Here is a 20,439-nt window from a genome sequence, read left to right on the forward strand (position 1 = left end):
GGCGGCCTGAAGGCCAGGAAAATATTTAAAAGTGAAGAGTGCATTTTGACGGCGTAGCGGAGCCGCATAGATCTTCAAAGTGGCAGCGAAGGTGATCCGCTGGACAGAACGCTGGGCAGAAGCTGAGCGGTGAGATGGAGAGGTAGAGGGGGGCTGACGGGCTCGGGTGGGCACAGGGCATAGGAGAAACCTGTAGAGCTGTAGAGCTTGCCGCCCCAACCCCCCCTTGTGGCTCAGCCCCGTTTATTTGCCCTGTTTTAAGCCTGTTTTAAGCCACAAAGCTACCAAACCACCAAGCCTCCAAGCTGCCAAGCAATCAAGATCCTGCCAGAACCCAGGATCTTGATTAACCCTGCCATAACTCCGCCAAGATTCTATCAAACTTTGTTATTACCAAAACTACAATTGCAATCCGTCCTCAGAGAAAAGACTTGTTAGAGGTTTGCAGGAGACAGAGGGTGCCTGTAGTGTCTGGCTGGAGTGACTTGTGACTATTGGAGACAAGCGCGCTGACTATTGGAGACATGCGTGGCTCCCTTCCTGCGCCTTCCTGCCCCTCTAGAGCCTTGCAGTGGCAGCTTGTAATACAACCTCCCGCCCATGAGACCGTGAGACTGCAAGACTGCGAGCGAAGCTGTGCGTTGGAGAGTGGAAACTGGGCGCTCGGTGCTCAGCGTGGCATGGGTGGCACATCGGCGCACTGGCGCATTGGAGCTATACCTCTCTGGCAGTGCTGGCCGGCCTGGCTAAGGGTTTTTTAATATAAGAATTAAGATATGACTACCAAAAAATTGCGCTCTGGCTGATTGGTGTATACAAGAGCATGCAAAAAACTAGAGCTAATCCTCTAAGGAACAACTCACTGCAAATAAACATTTTGAAGAGTTTCAATACCATCCCTTCCTTCTTTCCAAAAAAAGAAATGAGCTTAAAATCCGTAGGGATGCTGGAGTCTCCCCAAAAAGATCATGTAGAGGCTAAAGTAATCCCCGGAAAACCATTGCCAGTAGTACCCTCTAAATTATCATCCAAAATTGGGCGATCATGGTCTTTAGATCACCAACATTCGGAATCTAGGGTGGCTGACTCTTTGCTGGCAAATTTAACCATCCACTCCCTTGTAAATGGAGTCTCCGAACCCAAAGGGGTATCTCAATTAGTGCCAAAAGCGGGAGAACACATAAAGGAAGATTTTACGCTCCCTGACATTAATCTAGATCAGTCTCCTAAAATGTCTCACGTCCATAATCTTGAATCGTCTAGGATACTTATTCCTGCTACTTCACCTTCCTGCAAGGATTGCCCTGTTAAAATGCAACTGTTCAGTAGTACATCCAGCGGAACAAGCTTATTAGATTCACGGGGCTAATTAACTCCTGAACTATCTCTGCATTTTCTTCCTGTAATTAATAATCCAGAGTCAAAAATGCTGATGTCCGAATGATTACTTTGCCTGGAAAGAGTGCTGTCTTCTATCTTAGCCTTAATGGAGAAATCAGTAAGGGCCCGATTCACAGAACTAACTTAAGACAAAATCCTAAACTTACTACTTTTGGTATTCACAAAAGTTAGGGTTTTGGCTTATGTTTGTCTTAAAACAGATTTAAGACAGACTTAAGACAGACTTAAGTTAGGATTTTGTTTTAAGTTTGTCTTAAGTCTGTCTTAAGTTTGTCTTAAGTCTGTCTTAAGTCTGTCTTAAGTTTGTCTTAAGACAAACTTAAGACAAAATCCTAACTTCTGTGAATACCAAAAGTAGTAAGTTTAGGATTTTGTCTTAAGTTCGTTCTGTGAATCGGCCCCAATGTAACTTCGACTATATTCTGGACTCTGTTTTGACCCTGACAAAGTTTATCGCCTCTGTACAAAAATTATCGCCTGGTAAAGCTTGCCTACTTTCCTCCCGTATGCCTAATCTAGGGAAGGGGTCTTCCCCTCCCCTAATTTTGGAGGATAACTTCACCAAGCTATATCCTACTCAAACAGACTCTCTTACATATGCTAAAGGGCGGGACTTTGGCATTCAGGTAGGTAAGCCTTTCTTTATGTTATGTTATGTTATTTATACTTATAGAGCGTACGATTACCCTTAGGTGCCCTGGCGCTAAGTACTGATTACCTAGAGAAGCTGAAAGCATACTACTGAGAAAAGAGCCATGTCTTCAGGCCCTTATGGAAGAAGAGGAGATCTGGGGGATTTCTAAGCTGAAAAGGGAGCTCATTCCAAGCTCTAGAAGCGCAGAGAATAAAGCTTTTCCCTCCCCAATTGTTTTTTTTGAATGAGGCAACATGCACTTGTTTGGCCTCAGTTGACCGTAATAGTCTACCTGGAACATACCATTGAAGTTTAAGTCTGACAAACTCAGGTCCTGTTCCATTAACAGCCTTAAAGACAATACACAATGCCTTAAAACGTGTTCTTAGCTTTACTGGGAGCCAATTAAGTTTCTTGAGTTCTCCCTTGACGGAGACGACTTTGATGTACCAGACAGCATTCTAGCCACAGCATTCTGGACCAATTGCAACCTGTTCATATGTTGTTTTTGAACATTAAGGTATAGGCTATGGCAATAGTCCACTTGCGACATTATAAGTGCCGTCACCACTGTCTTAAGGTTGCTCTCAGTAAGGAAGAACTTAATTTTCCTGATTATTCTGAGAACCATAAAACAGGCTGAGGTCACCATACTTACTTGGTCCCCCATTGTAAGTTTGTTATCCATCAAAATTCCGAGGTTTTTGGCTTTTCTTGTGGGTACCGGACATAGGCCAAGGTCCTCCGGCCAACACTCCGGTGTCCACACCCGAGGATTGTTGCCAAATTTTAAGACCTCGGTCTTGGAGGAATTGAGTTTTAGACAATTGGAGGATATCCAGACCGAAATAGCACTCATACAGTCATGGAAGCGATCCCCAGCCTCCTTTTCCGCTCCCTCTGTCAGCGACAACACAATTTGTGTGTCGTCAGCATAAGACGTGAGCTGGAAGCCAAAGGACCTGATGACTCCAGCCAGAGGCGCCACGTAAATATTAAAAGGCGTTGGGCTCAGGGCCGAGCCCTGTGGCACCCCGCAAGGAAGTGAGAAAGGTTCCGATCTGTTACTGTCTAGGTCCACAGTTTGCGATCTGTCCGACAGAAAAGATTGTAACAGTTTCCAAGCGGAACTCTTTACCCCAATTTCAGACAACCGGTCCATCAAAACCTTGTGATGGACTGTGTTAAAGGCCGCGGATAGGTCCAATTAAATTAGTACAGCATTTCCTCCCCTATCAACGGCCTCACTGATTTCCGCCGTGGACTTTAGCAAAGCCAGCTCAGTGCTATGAAAGGCTCTGAACCCATATTGCGATGGGTCCAGAGATTTATTAAGAGAAAGAAGAGCACTGAGTTGGTTGTTCATTTCCTTTTCCAATATTTTGGCCGGAAAAGGAAGCCTAGAGATCGGTCTGTAACTGTTAGGATCTTTAGGGTCCAAAGAATGCTTCTTCAACAAGGGAAGAACAGACGCTTTTTTCCACGTTTTGGGAAATACACTGGATGACAAAACGGCATTAAGCAGAGGGGTAAGTGCTGTTCCAATTACTTCAGGGATTTGTTTAATAATCCATACTGGGCAAGGGTCGCTAGGAGCTCCTGATTAAGTCGAGTTCAGCACTTTGAGTGTATCTGACCCCTCCAGGGGTGAGAAGTGGTCAAGTGGCAGTAAGGAACCAGTCTTGTCTACTACCTTCGTAATAGAACTGATCTGATCCTTATTGATCATACCGGTGAGTGACGAAAATATAATTTCTATTTTATGTCTACAAAAGTCCGCAATTTTATTGCAGAATTCTGGATGACCATGTCTCTTTGGGGTGTTAGGGATCGACAGATTGGTTTTAGTTTTAAAGAGTTCTTTTGAATTAGATCTAGCCAGGGCTGTTTGCGTTGAAAAATACTCCTTTTTGCATCTAGGAGTGATTGTTTATAGCTGGTGATACAAATTTTGTATCTTTCCTTAGCTACTTCCGCATAGTGTTTGCGCCATGTCCTTTCTGATTGCTTACAGACCAATTTTTTGGCTCTAAGCTCTTCAGAGTACCAAGGAGCAGCGGGTAAGGCTCTTTTAGGAATCATTTTTTTCCTGGGTGCTAACTGATCACAGGCATTAGTTAGCCATTTGTTGTAAAGAGCCGTTGCCTCTTCCACATCCAACGAAAGATGATATAATGAGCTCATGAGAGAACTTTCAAATTTCTTAACATCTAGTTTGCCCCATGCTCTAGTTACGATCTCCTGGGCCTGTTTAGTGCTAGCCGAGTGAGCCGAAAAGCTATTCAGTTCAAACTTGATAGCACAATGATCAGACCACGGGATCGGGAGGACTGAGATGCCAACTAAGTCTTTATTATTAGAAAATATACCATCCAAGGTATGACCTCTTTCATGGGTAGGAGCCTTCACCAATTGTTTGAGGCCTCCGGCACCCATGATTTGTTCCAGCCGAGTAGTGTCGGGATCACTGAGGTTCTCAAGTTGAAAGTTAAAGTCGCCTAACACCGAGTAGGACTCTAAGCATAGCCCTTCTTCGAGTAATGTACCCAAAGTATCTAGGAACCCACTTTGGATCCCGGTGGATGGTATAGTAGTAATCCTTTGAAGGTTTTGTGATTTGCAGAGTACATATTGAAAACTAGAGTCTCACATGTCAGGTTAGAGGCAGGGACAAAGTTGGGTACAAGTGACTCATGATAAATAACAGCCAGCCCTCCCCCTTTTTTAGATAGCCGGTCAAGTGTGTAGCAATGAAACCCAGGAGGTGTTGCCTTGACAAGATCAGGCCCGGAGGCATTATCAGTCCATGCCTCTGTAATAAAAGCTAATTTTACATTCCAAGCTATGCCTGACCAATGATCTGGCTTTCAGTAAAATACATTTTAAAGGACCCACATCAGTACGATCAATCCTTTTTCCTATTATGCCATCTAGGCTACCAACTGGCAGGTTCAGAATATGCGGGAGAGGTAGCCGGCAGCTAGCACACAAAGAACTCTTCATGGTATTGTTAGCTGTATCAGGGGACAACTGGAAACAGCGTGGTTTCATTTTATCAGGATTCAGTTTGTGCAATTCTTTGTTTGTGTAGCGCTATACACTTGGTAGAAAACGGCCAGAGGGACAAGCCCTGCGCCTGGCCGGAGCGCGGAGGGGCATAGACGGGCTTGCCTTAGGCGCGCCAGTGGCGCTCCCGCTGCGTGCGTCAACTGCGACTGCGCGTCAGCGTACGTGCTAAATAGCCACTAGACCGCTAACCGGTCAAGTGGCTCCCTTCCCTCCTTCAATTCCCCCGGACCAAAGAATGACGAAAGTGTGCAAAATACAAGCGAGTAAAATATTTAAAAATGTCACGGGGATCCCAGATTCACAAGTTTAAAAAAAAGATTTAAGAGGATTTTAGCAATATCGCGTTTAGTAGGAAAAATAATACCAAATTGAAAGAAAATGAAGATATACTTGATAAATTACACTCCTCTACTCTACAGCAGCTCTCCGATCCAGAGTCTTTAGCTTCAGTGGCTGTCCCTACGTCCCGTCCGCAAGCTAAGACGGAAAATACAAATTCAAGTACAATTCTAAAGGTTTTCCCTATCTTTCTAAAAACAGGTGTAACATCTCCTAAGCAGCCTATAGAGGAAGGACTACAAGTTGGTTGCTCTCCAATTAAGGAAAAGGTTAATAAGAACAAAAGTAACAACGTTTGAAAGAAAAAGAAGAAGGAAACAAGGGAAAAATGCCAAAGGATAAATTAAAAAAGGACAAAACGGTTATGCTTCGACCCTAACCTTATCCATAATATACCATCAAACCTGGAATCAAACGCTTTGAAGATGGAAGATGGACAAACAGAGCTCAATTTATCGCGTTCTTGTTCTCTTCTGAACTCTAGTGTACCACTTAAAACTACCCAATATGCATTGCTATTAGATATAAGCATTCCCCCTACTGCTCAGAGTATCTTGAACCCTAATGCTTCTCTATTTGCTTCTTCTTTGGGTAATAATGTTATTTATAATCCTTATGAAAATATTACTGAGGTAACCAGCCTAGTCAATAACTCACATCTCGCCCCTAATATCCTGGATTTTTCGTTTATTTTTGTCCACGAACCATTTATGAATAGGACCTTTCTCTTGGGTTGCTTTGCTGAAATTCCAGGTCTTCAAATGATCGAAAGCAATGACATCGCTCTGGTTGAGGTCCAAAAATATAATAATCTTAGGGGTGCAAGAGTAACATTTGCATCCAAAGCTATCTCCCACCTGACAATGGCACCCAGTGATAAACTACGTTGTTGTGGCATTGATGTTTTAATACCAGAAGAGGAACTAGCATTAAAAAAAGTGGTCCATAATAAGTTGTTTAACATCGATCTAGAAACCACCATAAGGGGCAAACCTTTCTCGGAGAGAGAGAGTATATTGCAGGTCTCGCTTGGTAAAAAAGGTAGGAGGGTTTCACTTCACACAGAGAAAAATACCCAGCATGTGCTTTCTGCAGAGGAGGAAGATAAGAAATGGAGTTGGGTTGCAGGAGCTCTTAATACAAACAGACCCTTAGGCCTAAAATGTGGGAACTCTTCCTAGCAAGGTTATAAATGTGATATCTTGGAACACAGCCGGCTTAAGCACTAATAAAAACAAACTCTTATTTTTGAAAGAGCAGAATGCCGATATAATATGTCTATAAGATACTTAGATCACAAAGAACTGGTCCACTGAAGATTATATAGTGCTGAGCCGGACTGTGCTTCCCGTGAATAGAGGTCACGCTAAAGGAAGTATTGCCATTATGTTAAGTACAAGCCTCAGTCATATAAAGAAATGTGTCATGCCTCTAACCTAATTCAGGCAATTAAGCTAGATCACAAGGATGTCCAGGATCATTTGGATTCCCTGTTGATCGTCAATGCATATTTACCTCCCGACGCATCTCACTCTAATCTATTAAAAGATTTATTCATTTTTATCTTTTCTACCTTGGAAAGTGAAGACTGCAGGTTCCTATTATTAGTTGGAGATTTGAACTCTAAAGTCTCATCACATAGTATAAGGGTATTCTCTAATACCGAAAAAATTGAAGCCCTAAATATCCCCAATGCCCAATTTTCGAATAAAAGCGGGACAGACAAAAGAGGAGTCTTATTACTCAAAGGTTTGAGAAGTTTAGATCTCATAATTGCTAAAGGGAGGTTAGAAAAGGATATTCCAGTAAATTATACTCATAAGGGGCAAACTGGGAGATCTATTATAGATTATTAAATTTTTTCTGCAGACTTTTTTTGTAAATTCATAAACATGGAAGTCCTGGGAAATGTTTTTAGTGACCATATGTTGATCTGCTCCAAATTTGAATTCACTTGTGCTAAGGTAGGTCCCTGGAACTTCAAAGGTAGCACAGTAAGTTTCAATGCAACAAATGGTAGAATTCACTCGAATACTCAAGCGACCGCTAAATTAAAAGCGTACTTAACATTCTGATAAGAGATCAGCAGCACTTAATAACTGTCCAGTGTGATTCTACCCAATTTGATTTACTCGAAGCCTTTTCCCATAATATAGGTTCTCTGGCTAAATCCTGTAAATTATCACATGCTCCAGCTAAACAGAGATCATATTTCAATCCAATGCTTACTATAAATAAGGAAATAAATAAATTAGTGACGGCCCAGTTTCTGAATTTGTCATCCGAACAAAGTAATTTAATAAACCTATTAAAGAGGAAAAGACAGAGGAAAAAACGCTCCCTAAGACAAATAAAGGAAGATGGTGTATGGGTGCAGTTAAAAGAGGCGGCCTCAAAAAATAATTCCAAATGGTATTGGGAAATAATCGCCGACTGCTGTGGCACAAGAGTGAAATCTCTCCCTAGTCCCATTAAAGAAGAGGAATGGAAACTTCATCTGTTAGAACTCTATTCCACAAATTTTAATTCCATCAGTTCAATCATTGCAGCACCCGATCTGTTTAAAACCCCTGTATCCAATTATGTAGATTCTATTAAGGAAGTGGCTGGATGTATTAAAAAATTTGATCCTCAGGAGCAATGGGGCCTGATGAAATTCCCATGATGGTAATTAAAAAGGAGCCACTTCTGTGGGCCACTTATCTAGCCCTACTGTTTAATTTCTGCTACTCACGGGGGAAGACACCACCATCTTGGTCTGGAAGTATTCTAATCCCTTTGAACAAAAAGTGCCCTAGAACACATCCAGGTAATTACCGGCAAATAGCCTTATTGGATGCGGCAGGAAAAATATTTGCACTTAATATCCTCGATCATCTCATGGAATGAGTGACGGAGAAGAAGGTCCTTCCTATGGAACAAGCAGGTTTTAGAAAAAATCATTCCACCCTAGATAATATCTCCATGTTGAAACTAATTGAGGAGAAATACACAATTTCTCGTAGTTCAAACGTATACATGGCTTTCATAGATTTTTCAACGGGTTCGATAAGGTAGATCGACCATTACTATGGAGAAAATTGCAAAAAGGGGACTGCCCTCTCCCCTGCTATCCTTAATTATTGCACTACATTCGGAAACTTGGTGCCAGATATTAATGGGTGGAAACTGAGGTTTATCAGATGTAATCCCTATAGAAAATGGCTTGAAACAAGGTTGCTTGTTAACACCGCTGCTATTTTCTTTATATATTGCAGATTTACCCGATTGCTTTGCTTAAGTAGAGGGAGATGCACCAAAGATAAGTAGACGGCCTTTCGCATGTCTTTTATATGCAGATGATATAGTAGTAATGGACCTAACCCCGATTGGGTTGAATAGAAAGCTGATATCACTACAGAACAATACAGCGGACCGTTTCTTGAAGATAAATGTATCTAAAAGTAAAATCTTAATTATGAAATGTAACAAAAGTAGAAAATCATGTAATTTTAAGTGGCAAATTGGTCCTGATAAGCTAGAGGTGGTAGATTCATACCTTTATTTAGGGAAACTAATAGCGGGTAGTACGAAGAACAAACTTCATATCGAACATAGCTCCTGTAAAGCTGCTTCCCACGCTAATGGTTTCGTATATTCTACAGTGCTATGGGCAGAATGCATTTTTTACATCTACTGTTGGTTTTTAAAGCAAAAATCCCTACAACCCTGCTCTATGCCATTGAATCAATCCCTGTTAAGGATTGGAGTTTTTTAGATAGGATTTAAGGTTAGATATTACATAAATTATGCAATTTTAATACGTTAGTTTCAAAGGCTGCTATTAGACTGGAATTTGGCTTGAGAAGCTCCTTTATCCAAGGTTTATCCCGGGTTTTACGCTGGGGGATATCAGTTAAAAAATAGCGAGCCTGATTCATTAAGAGGTTTCATGTGTCAAGAAATCTTAGGCGATAAGGCAGGTCATTACTCCTTCTATCGTGATTTCTCATTGGCACTAAAATAAATTTGTGTACAAGAAGAATCAGTGATTACCCTCCCTCCATTAGAATTTACATCTTTTTTAAAAACCTTAAGTGGCAAGATTAGCTATGATAGAGATATTACATTTTGTAAATCTAAAGAGAGATTAAAGCCAGGACAAACCGCGAGAATTTCACAAAAATATTTATTCTGAAATTTAGAACATGGAACTCGACGATTGCTCACTTTATGTCGTGTGAATCTTTTACCTTTAAACGACTTAACAGCAAACTGGTCCCGGAATCTGAAAAATTGAAAAACTTGTAATCTCTGTAATCTGAGCATACAGACCCTGGATCATGTCTTGTTTGCCTGTCCAGCATTAGTTTTGAGCCGTCGTCGCTGGCTTCGGCCGATGTTTTTACAAAATTGTGTTAAAAATGTAGCTTCAGCCCGTGATTTTCTCTTTTGCCCAAAAAACAAATCAGTGTGTGTAAAACTATTTAATAATTTTAAGGAGTTTATGTATATATTTTAAATCTTTTAAATATTCTTTTAAATGGGCTGTTAACCTCCCTGTCTGTCATCTTCATACGGAGTATTAATATTTTCTCCAGATTGTATTTTGCACATCGATTGGCTGCTATTTACTGCTCTTTGCACAATAGGGATATTTTGTGCTCTTCTCCCACTTTTCCTCTTGTTGTTAACTTCAAAACTCAAATGAAGTGGGATTCTGAATTGTATTTTGCACATGAACTGGCTGCTACTGATTTGCTTTCTGCACAGGTTACGTTATGCTCTGTTATTCCTTTTTTCTTGCTGCTAATTTTAAATTGAACTTTCTGCCAAAGCTGAATTTTGGACTCTACTTTGTGCATGACCTGGCCGCTCCTTATTGCCCTTAGCGCATTCTAGGATATGCTTTGTAACTCCAATCCTTCTGCTGCAAATCCCAAATGCTATTTTCTGCCAAAGCGGTTATATGCTGCTGCCCAAATGTTTTAAAAAAAAATTTAAGCACTGAGGTGACACATATTACTTTATATTTAAATGAAGCTGCTATTATTTAATACAGTCCTAAACATACGCTACCTCTTTTGGTAGAGGTCTTTGGGCTTCTGTTTCTGCCTATGAGCTAAATGGTATTATTGTTGAAAATCTTAGCTATTTTGCCTATTAGGGTAATGGACAATATTGACTAATGTTATGCAAGGAATTCTAGACCTGCTAAGCAGGCCTTTGATTTTAAACATTCCGTAATCGTGCTTGGCCCAGAATACAAACTGTCCCTCAAAAGCCAATAATCTGCATTCAGCAGGGCTTCTCAAGAAGCTTTGATACACCATCTGAGAGAGGCAGACTACTCATTCTAGAAATTTGAAGTTGCTGGCCCCATCCCTAGTTTCCCTATGAAGATGCCATGTTGCCATGCCCTGCTTGAAGAAAAACTGCTGAACTCACCAGGAAAGGAGAGAAGCGATACACAGCCCAACTGTGGGGTATGGCTCAAGAAGAAAGCCTGCCCAGAAGCCCCTTAAATGTGAAGCACAGCTGGCTACAACTAACATGACGGGTATCTTCATCCTGTGATGGCTAAGATAGCATGAGTAGCTATCTGTTGCTAAGGGGCAGGTGTGTTGGGCAACATTTCAGTAGCCTGCACTGACCTCTCCGAGCCAACCAGGGCAGATTAGAAACTACGACAAAAGCCACATGCATCGCAGCACACCAGGTTGAATCCATTGTGTGTGGTTACAAAGTCACACGTGTCCAAGCTACAACAATCATATGAAGCGTGCCTTGATCACTTGTGCTTGATGCCCAAGGAGAGTCAGGAATACAAAGGCAGTAACTTACCCACTTGGAGTGGTGTAATTCTAGGGACTCAGTGACATGAGTGGTAAATTACAGTACGCACCAAGGGCAAAGCCCAGCAATCAGAGTGTAATAGGACCCAGAGAAAAGCCCAAACAGAGACTCAATAGGAGTGCTTCTGTAATCCAATGGGTCTGGTGAAAAGAGTTACCAACTCCTTCGGGGAAGCGAGATTCACAGTAATTTTGTGATTTAGGAATGATTATCCAGAGATTTTGCCTGCTTGTGAGAAATATCAAGCGAAAACATGTGGATTAGTGCAGAAACCATAGTACCGTATATTCTGCCCCATAAATGTGGAGTGGGGTGCTATTTCCACCTCTGGGTGTTACTGTTGCAGCCGGTATTAGTACCTCCAGAAGGAGGGACAAATAAAAAGCCATTTACCACTAGGCTTGTAATTGAACTCCATAGTGCTTCTTGGAATAGCTATTGCTCCACATTATATATCTGGACAAGATCTGATTAGAGTAAATACATGGCGGTCCAACTGCAAATGTAGTTAGCGAAACCTTGGTCCTCTCCTGTAGCAGATCATTCATCATTTTTCATTGCAACAAAAAGTCATATTAACAGTTCTTTCTTCTTACCAAATGTATTTGGTTCCGTTTGACCAAATACAGGGCCAGATAAATCTGAGCATTACCTTAGAGTTGAGAACAGACTAGACCTAGTCATCCATGTTCACATGATGGCAGGCCAGCTCTCTGCCCGAGAAAGAAGCATTGTGAGAAACGGCAGGAGACTCACCGCTGAAAGTCTCCACTGTGCCACTTTAACCCATATCCCCTTCGAGCATATGATACTGTCCCCTCCCCTCCAAGGAAGATGCACCCTACACTATGCAATTTTAATATGGACAGCTGGGGGATCTAGAGCTAGTTCCCTGGATGTGCTGCATCTGGGGAGGTGTCGGACAGCCTGAACTAAAAGAGGAGAGGTGCTGCCCTGGACTGAGAGAAAAGCACAAGCAGTAATTGAGTCCTGCATGTAAGAAAACTCAAGGTTTACCTTGAGTTGTCTTACACTCTGGACTCAGTTACTGAAACCAGATGGCCTTTATTAAATGTGCATGACATGAAGACCAGTGATGTCTATGGACATGGATGGTATATGTCGGTGAGCTTGCATTACCCCTTAGCGTGTCAAACTAGGTGAGATTCACAATGTACCAATTTTAGTCTTCACAGTCCAGCTACCTGCAGCTGATTGACATGATTCCAGGACCAGTCCAAACAGCACCCTATGACACACAGTTCCTGGGGCATTAACATTTAAAGGTGTGCAAGGACTTCAACCCCAAACTGGTGAATCCCCAATTATTGGCGTGAACCAGTTGTTGCCATCAAAACTGGAGATGGCTCATACAAAGTTCAATCTTGACCACCCATTTGAAAGCCACTGGCCTATAACGTTTCTCATCTCTGCGGAGGCCACTGTGGGTGTCAGTCCAAATTCTGAACATCCATTGTTCACACCTTGACCACCTGCTACTTGAACTGGTCCATTCTAAAGTTTGTCTGGTGCCTTATCCATCGACCTCCAGACCCTTGTGGTCCTTTTCAATGGATGCTAGGAACTTTGGCCCAGTTTCTCCTTCGGCTGGCAATTCTAACTCAGTTGAGAGTAGTTTGGGTCTTGGCAGAATCTCTACACTAAGGGCTGAACGTTCTGAGTTCAACACCCTGGACTCAGAGAATGTCTTAACTGATGTGGAGAGTCATGTTCACAAAGGGAGAAAGTTTGTGATTCCATTGTAGTGAGATATCATATTTCACCTGGGGCCTGGACCACCAGTGGTAATTAACTATACCTACTTGCCTCAACTGTTCTGCCCGTAGCTATGACTAAATTAAGCAACTGCTGGTAATATCATCTGCCCCAGTAGATGATTAAAACCTGGCCCTCCACACCCACAGACTCATCATGGTCTCACAAAGTTATAAAGCAGCGTTATGATTTTTTTCATATGGAATCAGAATTCCATTGGAATCAGATAATTAACATTCGAAATATTTTTACAAATTTCCTGTTGCAGTTCCTCATTTTTTACTACATTTTAAGATCCATGACACTAACAGACAGTGTGGGAGTGAAATAGGAATCCTGGAACAGGAAAGTCAGAAGGAAAAGCAGCTAACATTTTTCCCCCACTAAGTGGTCGATTGCGATGTCGTTCGGAAAGGCATCGAACAGCATTCAATTCGTCCGAATGCGGTTCAGACCCCGCCTTTCAGACCGACTCAGACACTTTTCTGAACGACCAATTATGATGGCTGGAAAGCATTCAGACTGTTTGACTCGGTTCCAAAAGGCATTTGGAGTAACCAAGTCGGTCGAAGCTGAAACGTAGTGGTCTACGGACCGCGGTTCCAGCCGAGTGATTAGGATGGCAGGTTCGGACAGTCTTTCCGAAACGGTTGTTCTGACATGGATTGGCTGTCAGAATCTGACTTTGGGGGCCTGTAGCAGGCCCCCCTTGAACCCAGGGCTCTCTGAATCGGGTCCGTGGCGGTACCCATGGGTCCCCCCTTCCCATGCAGGCACCATGGAGTGCTTGCCACAGGGTACAAGGTTTTCTCCAACCACCCTTTTTGTCAATGGGAGCCTGTGTTCTTGTCAGGAAGCATCTTAATCATTCGGTCAGACTCGCAGAACCCAATTCGGTTGGCAACCATTCCGGAACCGATTCTGTTGGAAGAGTTTCCGGACATCGTGGTAATCGGCCCGTAAATCGACAAAATGCATCTGGAATGACCTTGTGAAAAATCTGCCAACGCGTAAATCTCACGAGGCTTCTTGTGCCTGAATTGTCTCTAGAAAAGGATAGAACAAAACATTATAAATAGATACTTGTGGAACTGAAACTGAAAAACTGGAGACGTAAATGTTTTGAAGCCTGGTCTGAAAAGCATAGTAAAGGTAAAATAAGGAAGGCAATGGGGAATAAAAGACAAAAATATTTGTATAGCATTTGTTTACAATTTAAACTTTAGCAGTAGCTCAACCAATATGACCTTACTGTGCACCAGGAAGAAAAAAAAGAACTGAGCTGACAGGAGCTGTGAAGCGCCACAAGCAGCGATGGAGAAGGAAGCACATTCAGGCCTTCCTACAGATCAAGGGACATATTTACAATAACTGGCGCATCCCTGCATATCAGCAGGGATGCGCCAGTTATTGTACGTCACGGCTCCGCCGCCACGGATGCGCTGCATTTACAATGCGCCGCACCATGGGGCAAAAACGGCACAGATGCGTGACGCATCTGTGCCGTAAAAGTGGCGCATTGCTGAAGTTGCGTCGCAAGCGCGTCGCAGCTCCAGCAATGGTCTGGGGGCCCTATCGTGTTAATGATGCGTCAATCCTTACGTCTGCTTCAGGCAGGTGCAGGGTTTTGACGCAGCATGGGCCTAAAAGTGACTGAGTGAAATCTTGTAGATTTCACTCAGCCACTTTTAGGAGGCGTTCCTGCGCCGGAACGCCCCCCCCCGCGCAGGAACGCCTACATGTGGCGCAGAGCTTTACAACGTGACGCATCTGCCAGTTGCGTCATGTTGTAAGTACCTCGCACTATGGTGCAGGATTTGTGCCGGCGCTGCGTCACAAAAGTGACGCAACGGCGGCGTTAATGAGGCGCAAGGGGCTTGTAAATCTGCCCCCAAGTTTCTTTGCATTTTAAATACTAGGGCTCCTCACTGCGGTGCTGTGTAATCAGAGGACTGAAGGGGCTGATGTGTGAGACAGCATGACGCTGCAACACAGAACATCTGTGTGATCCTACCGAAGACAGAAGGGCGTGGATATTACAAGCTCCTTTGTGGTGGGAAAGTAGTAATTCATTCATTCACAACAAGTTTGAGAGAAGTAATCACGGTTTCTGCCAATACTGAAGTTGAAAAACGTCAAAGAAGTGAGGCTTTTTCAAATATATCACACAAGATGAAAGGGGGAATGCATTTAAGGAATGTGTTGACTACAAGGACTCCTGGGAAGCAATCTGAACAGAAACGTAACAAATGACTCACGTTTTCCGCATTCAGGGGAGCGGGCGCCTTGCAGTAATATGTCAAGAAGCGGGCCACCTCTTCCCTCACACTGCAAGGAAATCAAAAAGACAGGTGTGAGGAGCACATGTGATTCTCTTCATTGCAAGAACTTTAAAAAAGATGTTTTTTAAACACTGTCTCTGGTTCGATAGACCGGTCTCCCAAATTAGCTGACAGACTGGGATAAAGTTAACACAGACATCCGCTTGCCTGACCTGCTAGCCAAGTCGTGTCACCAGGCAGATTTTCATAGCAGTCTTTATTTTGTAATTACTGTGCTCTAGAGGCTGCTCAAGACAACCATGGTATCAACCAAACGACCAGCAAATGAAGACACTTCCAACTCTTTTCGTCTAAGATGGAAACATGGAAATATTATTAATCATTCTTTGTTGTATGTGAACTTTTTTTAGAACGTTATCAAAAGGGGTTTTCGTTGTCCCCACTATTCTGGTATCCGTTATAAACATCTTAAAAGTATTTAGCATTAAATATTATCATACTGATATGTTGGAGCTAGAAATGAAATTAAAATTTCTTTCACAAGAAACGTCGTTGGGGAGCTGTTCTTACCTACAGTGGGGCAGATTTATGAGCCCCTTGCGCCACTTTAGCGTCACTTTTAACATGGGAAAAGTGACGCAAAAGTGGCGCAAGGGGCTCATAAATCTGCCCCAGTATTTTTAAATCTCACTTTGCGCCAGTATTCAGCCTCATTGTCAAAGAGGAAAATGAAGCGGGTGGAGACATAGTGATGTGCCCAGGATCACACACAGTGATGTGTTACGAAGCAGGGAGCGCAATCGAAGCCTCCTGGTTTCAGACACTAGACTCATTTACCAAGATTCTATTTTCGCTTTTGCTCACAGAGGTCAGAAATAATTTTCCCCAGTTATACGCCTGCAAATCATATCCGGGAGAACACCACACAGTGGTAATAGAGAGTCCTGTGCAAATCAAGGTTTTTTTGGTCTCCGCGGATAACATTTTTTTCCCCCCATTGAGAAGACCCCGACATTAGACCAAATCTAGAGAATCTTTTTCTTTCCTCATGAAAAGGAAGCTACTCAAGGCGTAGGCAGAAGTACATCCCCACCCAACTCTTGTGTGGAACGGGGTTGGATGCCGGTAAATGTGCATGTTGGTTGCGGTCGAAAACTTCCAAGATAAACAATGCATTGGAACGCCCACTTCCAGCAGTTGACAATGGGCAGATTTACAAGCCCCTTGCGCCACTTTTGCGTCACTTTTCCCATGTTAAAAATGATGCACAAGTGGAGCAAGGGGCTTGTAACTCTACCCCAGAGAGTTTCTCTGCCATCATAAATGCATTTAAGCTTCAATGAATTCCTTTGTGAAATCCAAGAAAGGCCCAAGCGTTCAGAGATGGCTGACTGATCTCCTTAAATGGGCGGAGTGCAAGGGCACCGTTAGATTACAACAAGCCACACGCACAAATAGCAAAAAAGCGTTAGAGGCAGCAAGGGCTTGGGACAGTGGCAGCTGGTGACATTTGAAAGTGGTGAGGCGGAAAGTTATTGTGGTACTGCACTGAGGCGAGCGAGCGTAGCGAGTGAGCCCGAAAAACCTACCGGGGGTTTAACAAAAGAAAAAGAGTAGAAAAATGGAGCATTTTCAAGCAAATTTGAGAAAGCAGGAAGGTTGATAAAGCACTTGCGAAAGTGTTATGAAATCAATAGTAGAGATTTGACGTAGGTAGCCAGCCGCTTGTTCAGTATAATCAGAGAACTTCACTTTTCAACCCCCAAAAACAGCACAAAATTTCCAACATTAATCAACCCCCAAAAACACAACGCACTGACTCACTTGTAAGCACTGTATTTTCCTTTAAAATTGCCTTCTCAATATTTTGGCAACTGTGTACCTCCTTCACACACAGTTACACAGAATCACAATCGCAACTTAAATAAGTGACCTTTGCTTTGATTGTTCAGCAGAGAGGCCAGGGGTTGGATGGCTAAGTTTTCTGAACACCTTTTTGACCCACTGACAGGCCCTGTGAGAAATTGACACAGCCTTCAGCCTTTGCTCTAAAGCTCTCAATGGTGGCCCATTAAAAATGCCTGAATGCAACTCAGTTCAAAGTATGCACTGTACAAGAAATATGCTACATAACAAAATACAGAAATACAGCATCCTGGAAATAGTGGGCACTCTTTAGGAATACAAGATTAAGTAAAACATGTGAAAAACATGTGAAACATAAACAAAAACTATATCACTGACATGGAATACTTAATGTTTTATGCATTCATTGCTCAGAAATCAGTAATTTCCCAGTTGTGGATGGGTGGATTGGTGGTGGATGCATGCATGCAATGTATTATAATGTTGTTCCATCTATAACAACAGCATAGGGTGCATGCAGGGGCCACAGGACAACTGACCTCTTTCTAGGGTCACTAATAGCGTCATCATCAGGGCCAGGATATCTCATGAATGTCTCTAAGTTCATCTTTAGAAGCTATCACTTCCAATTGTCACTAAAATGAACAATTCCAATGTTTTAAAGAAACACATTTTAAGTGCCTTTCTCATATTGCATACGGCGTTTGTTGCATAATTTACATGCCAAATACATTGATGACTTGGCTCATGTTTTGACTCTTACAGCCAACCCTTACCCTTGGCTCGGCTCTTAATTTGATGGCTTCCCTACCTCTTGTCTAGGGGCCTAAGGTTATTGAATATTTACTGATAACTGCCTCCTTTGCACTGCATACTCCTGCCTCACTGGGCTGCACCTACGTGCCCGCCCGTTCAGACCTGCTGTAATATCGGCTTTTCATAAATAGCCGCTGCTGCAATACTCCCAGGCCTGATCAGCAGGTGTAACAGTACACGACCCTCTGCCCCACGGAGCCGCGTTTTCTCAGCAGTACTCTCGGCTCTCCCCAGGATGTGTCCTATTAGAGCGGTATTTTGATCTTTCTCGACTAGCGCGGTATTCATTTTGGACAATTCCAATTGTGCTCAGTAGTATTTGCACCCCCCCCCAATCCGCCACTTCCCTAATCAGAGCCGGTCACGTCAACAAAATTCCGAGGTCTGGTTACAGGCTTTTCCGTAAACCAGCACTTTAATCATATTCATGTTTCAGCCGCACTTCGAGGTCTAGCCAGGTGTCATTGTAAGCGCAACCCAGTGCTGTTAATGGCTGCGGTTATTCGGCACTTCCCAGACAGCATGTCTCCCTCTTCCGTTGGTAACTGGCTCGACTAAAGAAGGACGATGACACATCTATCTAGTATCTTATTCTGCGGGCCAATTGAGAGAGAAAAGGCTGCCAGTCCAAGCACCCGGTTGGAAATTAAATATTAATTTTAAAAAAGGCTTTATAAAAAAACTCAACAAACATTAGCAAGTACAATGACATAAAACGGCACAGATAACACGATCAAACTCCAGAACAAAAACAATCAAGAGAGAACCCCACAAACAAAAAAGTCTCCAGAAACAAGAGACAAGAAATATTACACAAAAAACTTACCTCACAGCCGGTCCACGCCACCTCACAGACCTCTGCTCCCCTGGGCGCCTTGCCGCCTTCACGAACGGCACTGGAGGGGCCTGCCAACCCCTATCAGCCAATCCTGGCACTGCCAGCAGCACCAGGATTGGCTGAGGGCACAGCTTACGCTACGCCCGCCGCCTGCCCATTAGGAGACCGAGGGGCTCCTAATGGGCATGCGCAAGCCAGTGCAAACACAAGTGCGCATGACTGGGCACGGGTGAAAATTCGCTCACCTTCCCCACTCATGCGCACTTGTGCTGCTGCCTGTTGCCCCTGGTCTGACAATCATGTCAGTCAACATGACGCTGGACCGCCCACCCCCTTCAGACTCTGAAGGGGGTGGGCGGTCCGACGTCATGCTGACTGACATGATTGTCAGTTGGTTCTCCCTCGGCGTCTTTGAACTTAAGTAAACTGATTCAGTTTAATTAAGTTTAGAAACGCCGAGGGAGCTACGGGCGGGGGGGGCTACGCCCCAACGCCCCCAATGGACGCACCGCCACTGGCTTGGGAGAGTTTAGTAGTCTGTCTCTAAGTTCCAGACAGAGCTCCGGAGGGTGACCCTGACCCAGCTGCTCAGACCGGATAGCTTTGTATTCTGTGAGTAGACGTAAGTATCTCTAGCCTCTCTGATTACATTGGCCTCTGACGCTGGGGGAATATATTGTTGTAATATATCACTGTTGTATCTGCTCGTGATGCACCTACCCGCTGGTATAATTCTTGATTATGTGTGATAGGCCAGGGAGGGGGAGGAATAAGAGGGAGGGAAGGGAGTTTGCCTAGTAGCAGCAGGATGCGACTGGAGGAGTGTTTTTTTTGTTTTCCTTTGTTTTTACATTATCCACAATGCTAATCGGTTGCGTGTGGAAAAACACTGCACCTGCTTTTGGAACAGGGGGCCGAAATTGCAGCACTGCTGTGAAACCAGCCCCCTGTACCTAAAATGTCCCCACCAGTCCAAAACCAGCCCCCACCCTTCCGGACCACCGAGAAAATGGCAAAGTCTGGCCCTGTCCCTGACTAATGCCATAATAGCAATAGTTTAAATTATATCTGAAACCCTACGCCAGCCCTCAAAAATATGCTACTTCAAGTGTCTGGGAATGCACCCTGCCCTTCACTTTCACAGATCACCATGCACTCACACCGTTCACACTGCACTCACAATGACCACACTGCACTTATGCCACTCGCCATGAACTCACACCGTTCTCCCTTCACTTACCCTGTGGTCACATGAGCACACCGCTCACTCTGCACTCACAGTGATCACTCAAAATGCACTTGCACAAGTCTTCCTGTACCGCACCCTGCAATCACACGAGCACACTACTCACCCTGTACTCATGGGACTCACTCACCAGTCTCCCTCACTGCTCACTCTGCAATCTCACTCAAACAAGCCCATCACTAGCCATGCATTAATTCGTCCCACTCTGCACTTACATCTGCACCCAAATTCATACGGTCACCTCACTCACCCTGCAGTCACTCCTCTCACCCTACTCTCACACTGTTGCATCGCTCACCGTGCACCTACACAGAGGGTTAATGTGCCTGCTGCAAAG

The 20,439-nt window shown here is 43.6% G+C and overlaps 1 protein-coding gene across 1 annotated transcript in view; it reads right to left on the reverse strand.

Annotated features, from left to right (window-relative positions):
* The window catches only part of ACCS (1-aminocyclopropane-1-carboxylate synthase homolog (inactive)), a 293,968-nt gene that overhangs the window by 237,961 nt on the left and 35,568 nt on the right, over positions 1–20,439 (reverse strand). Inside the window, 1 exon segment of the mRNA XM_085645812.1 lies at positions 15,313–15,382. Coding sequence (XP_085501938.1) covers positions 15,313–15,382 — 70 coding nt within the window.

The sequence above is a fragment of the Triturus cristatus genome, chromosome 3_1 (assembly GCF_964204655.1).
Source record: "Triturus cristatus chromosome 3_1, aTriCri1.1, whole genome shotgun sequence".
NCBI classification, from domain to species: Eukaryota; Metazoa; Chordata; class Amphibia; order Caudata; family Salamandridae; genus Triturus; species Triturus cristatus.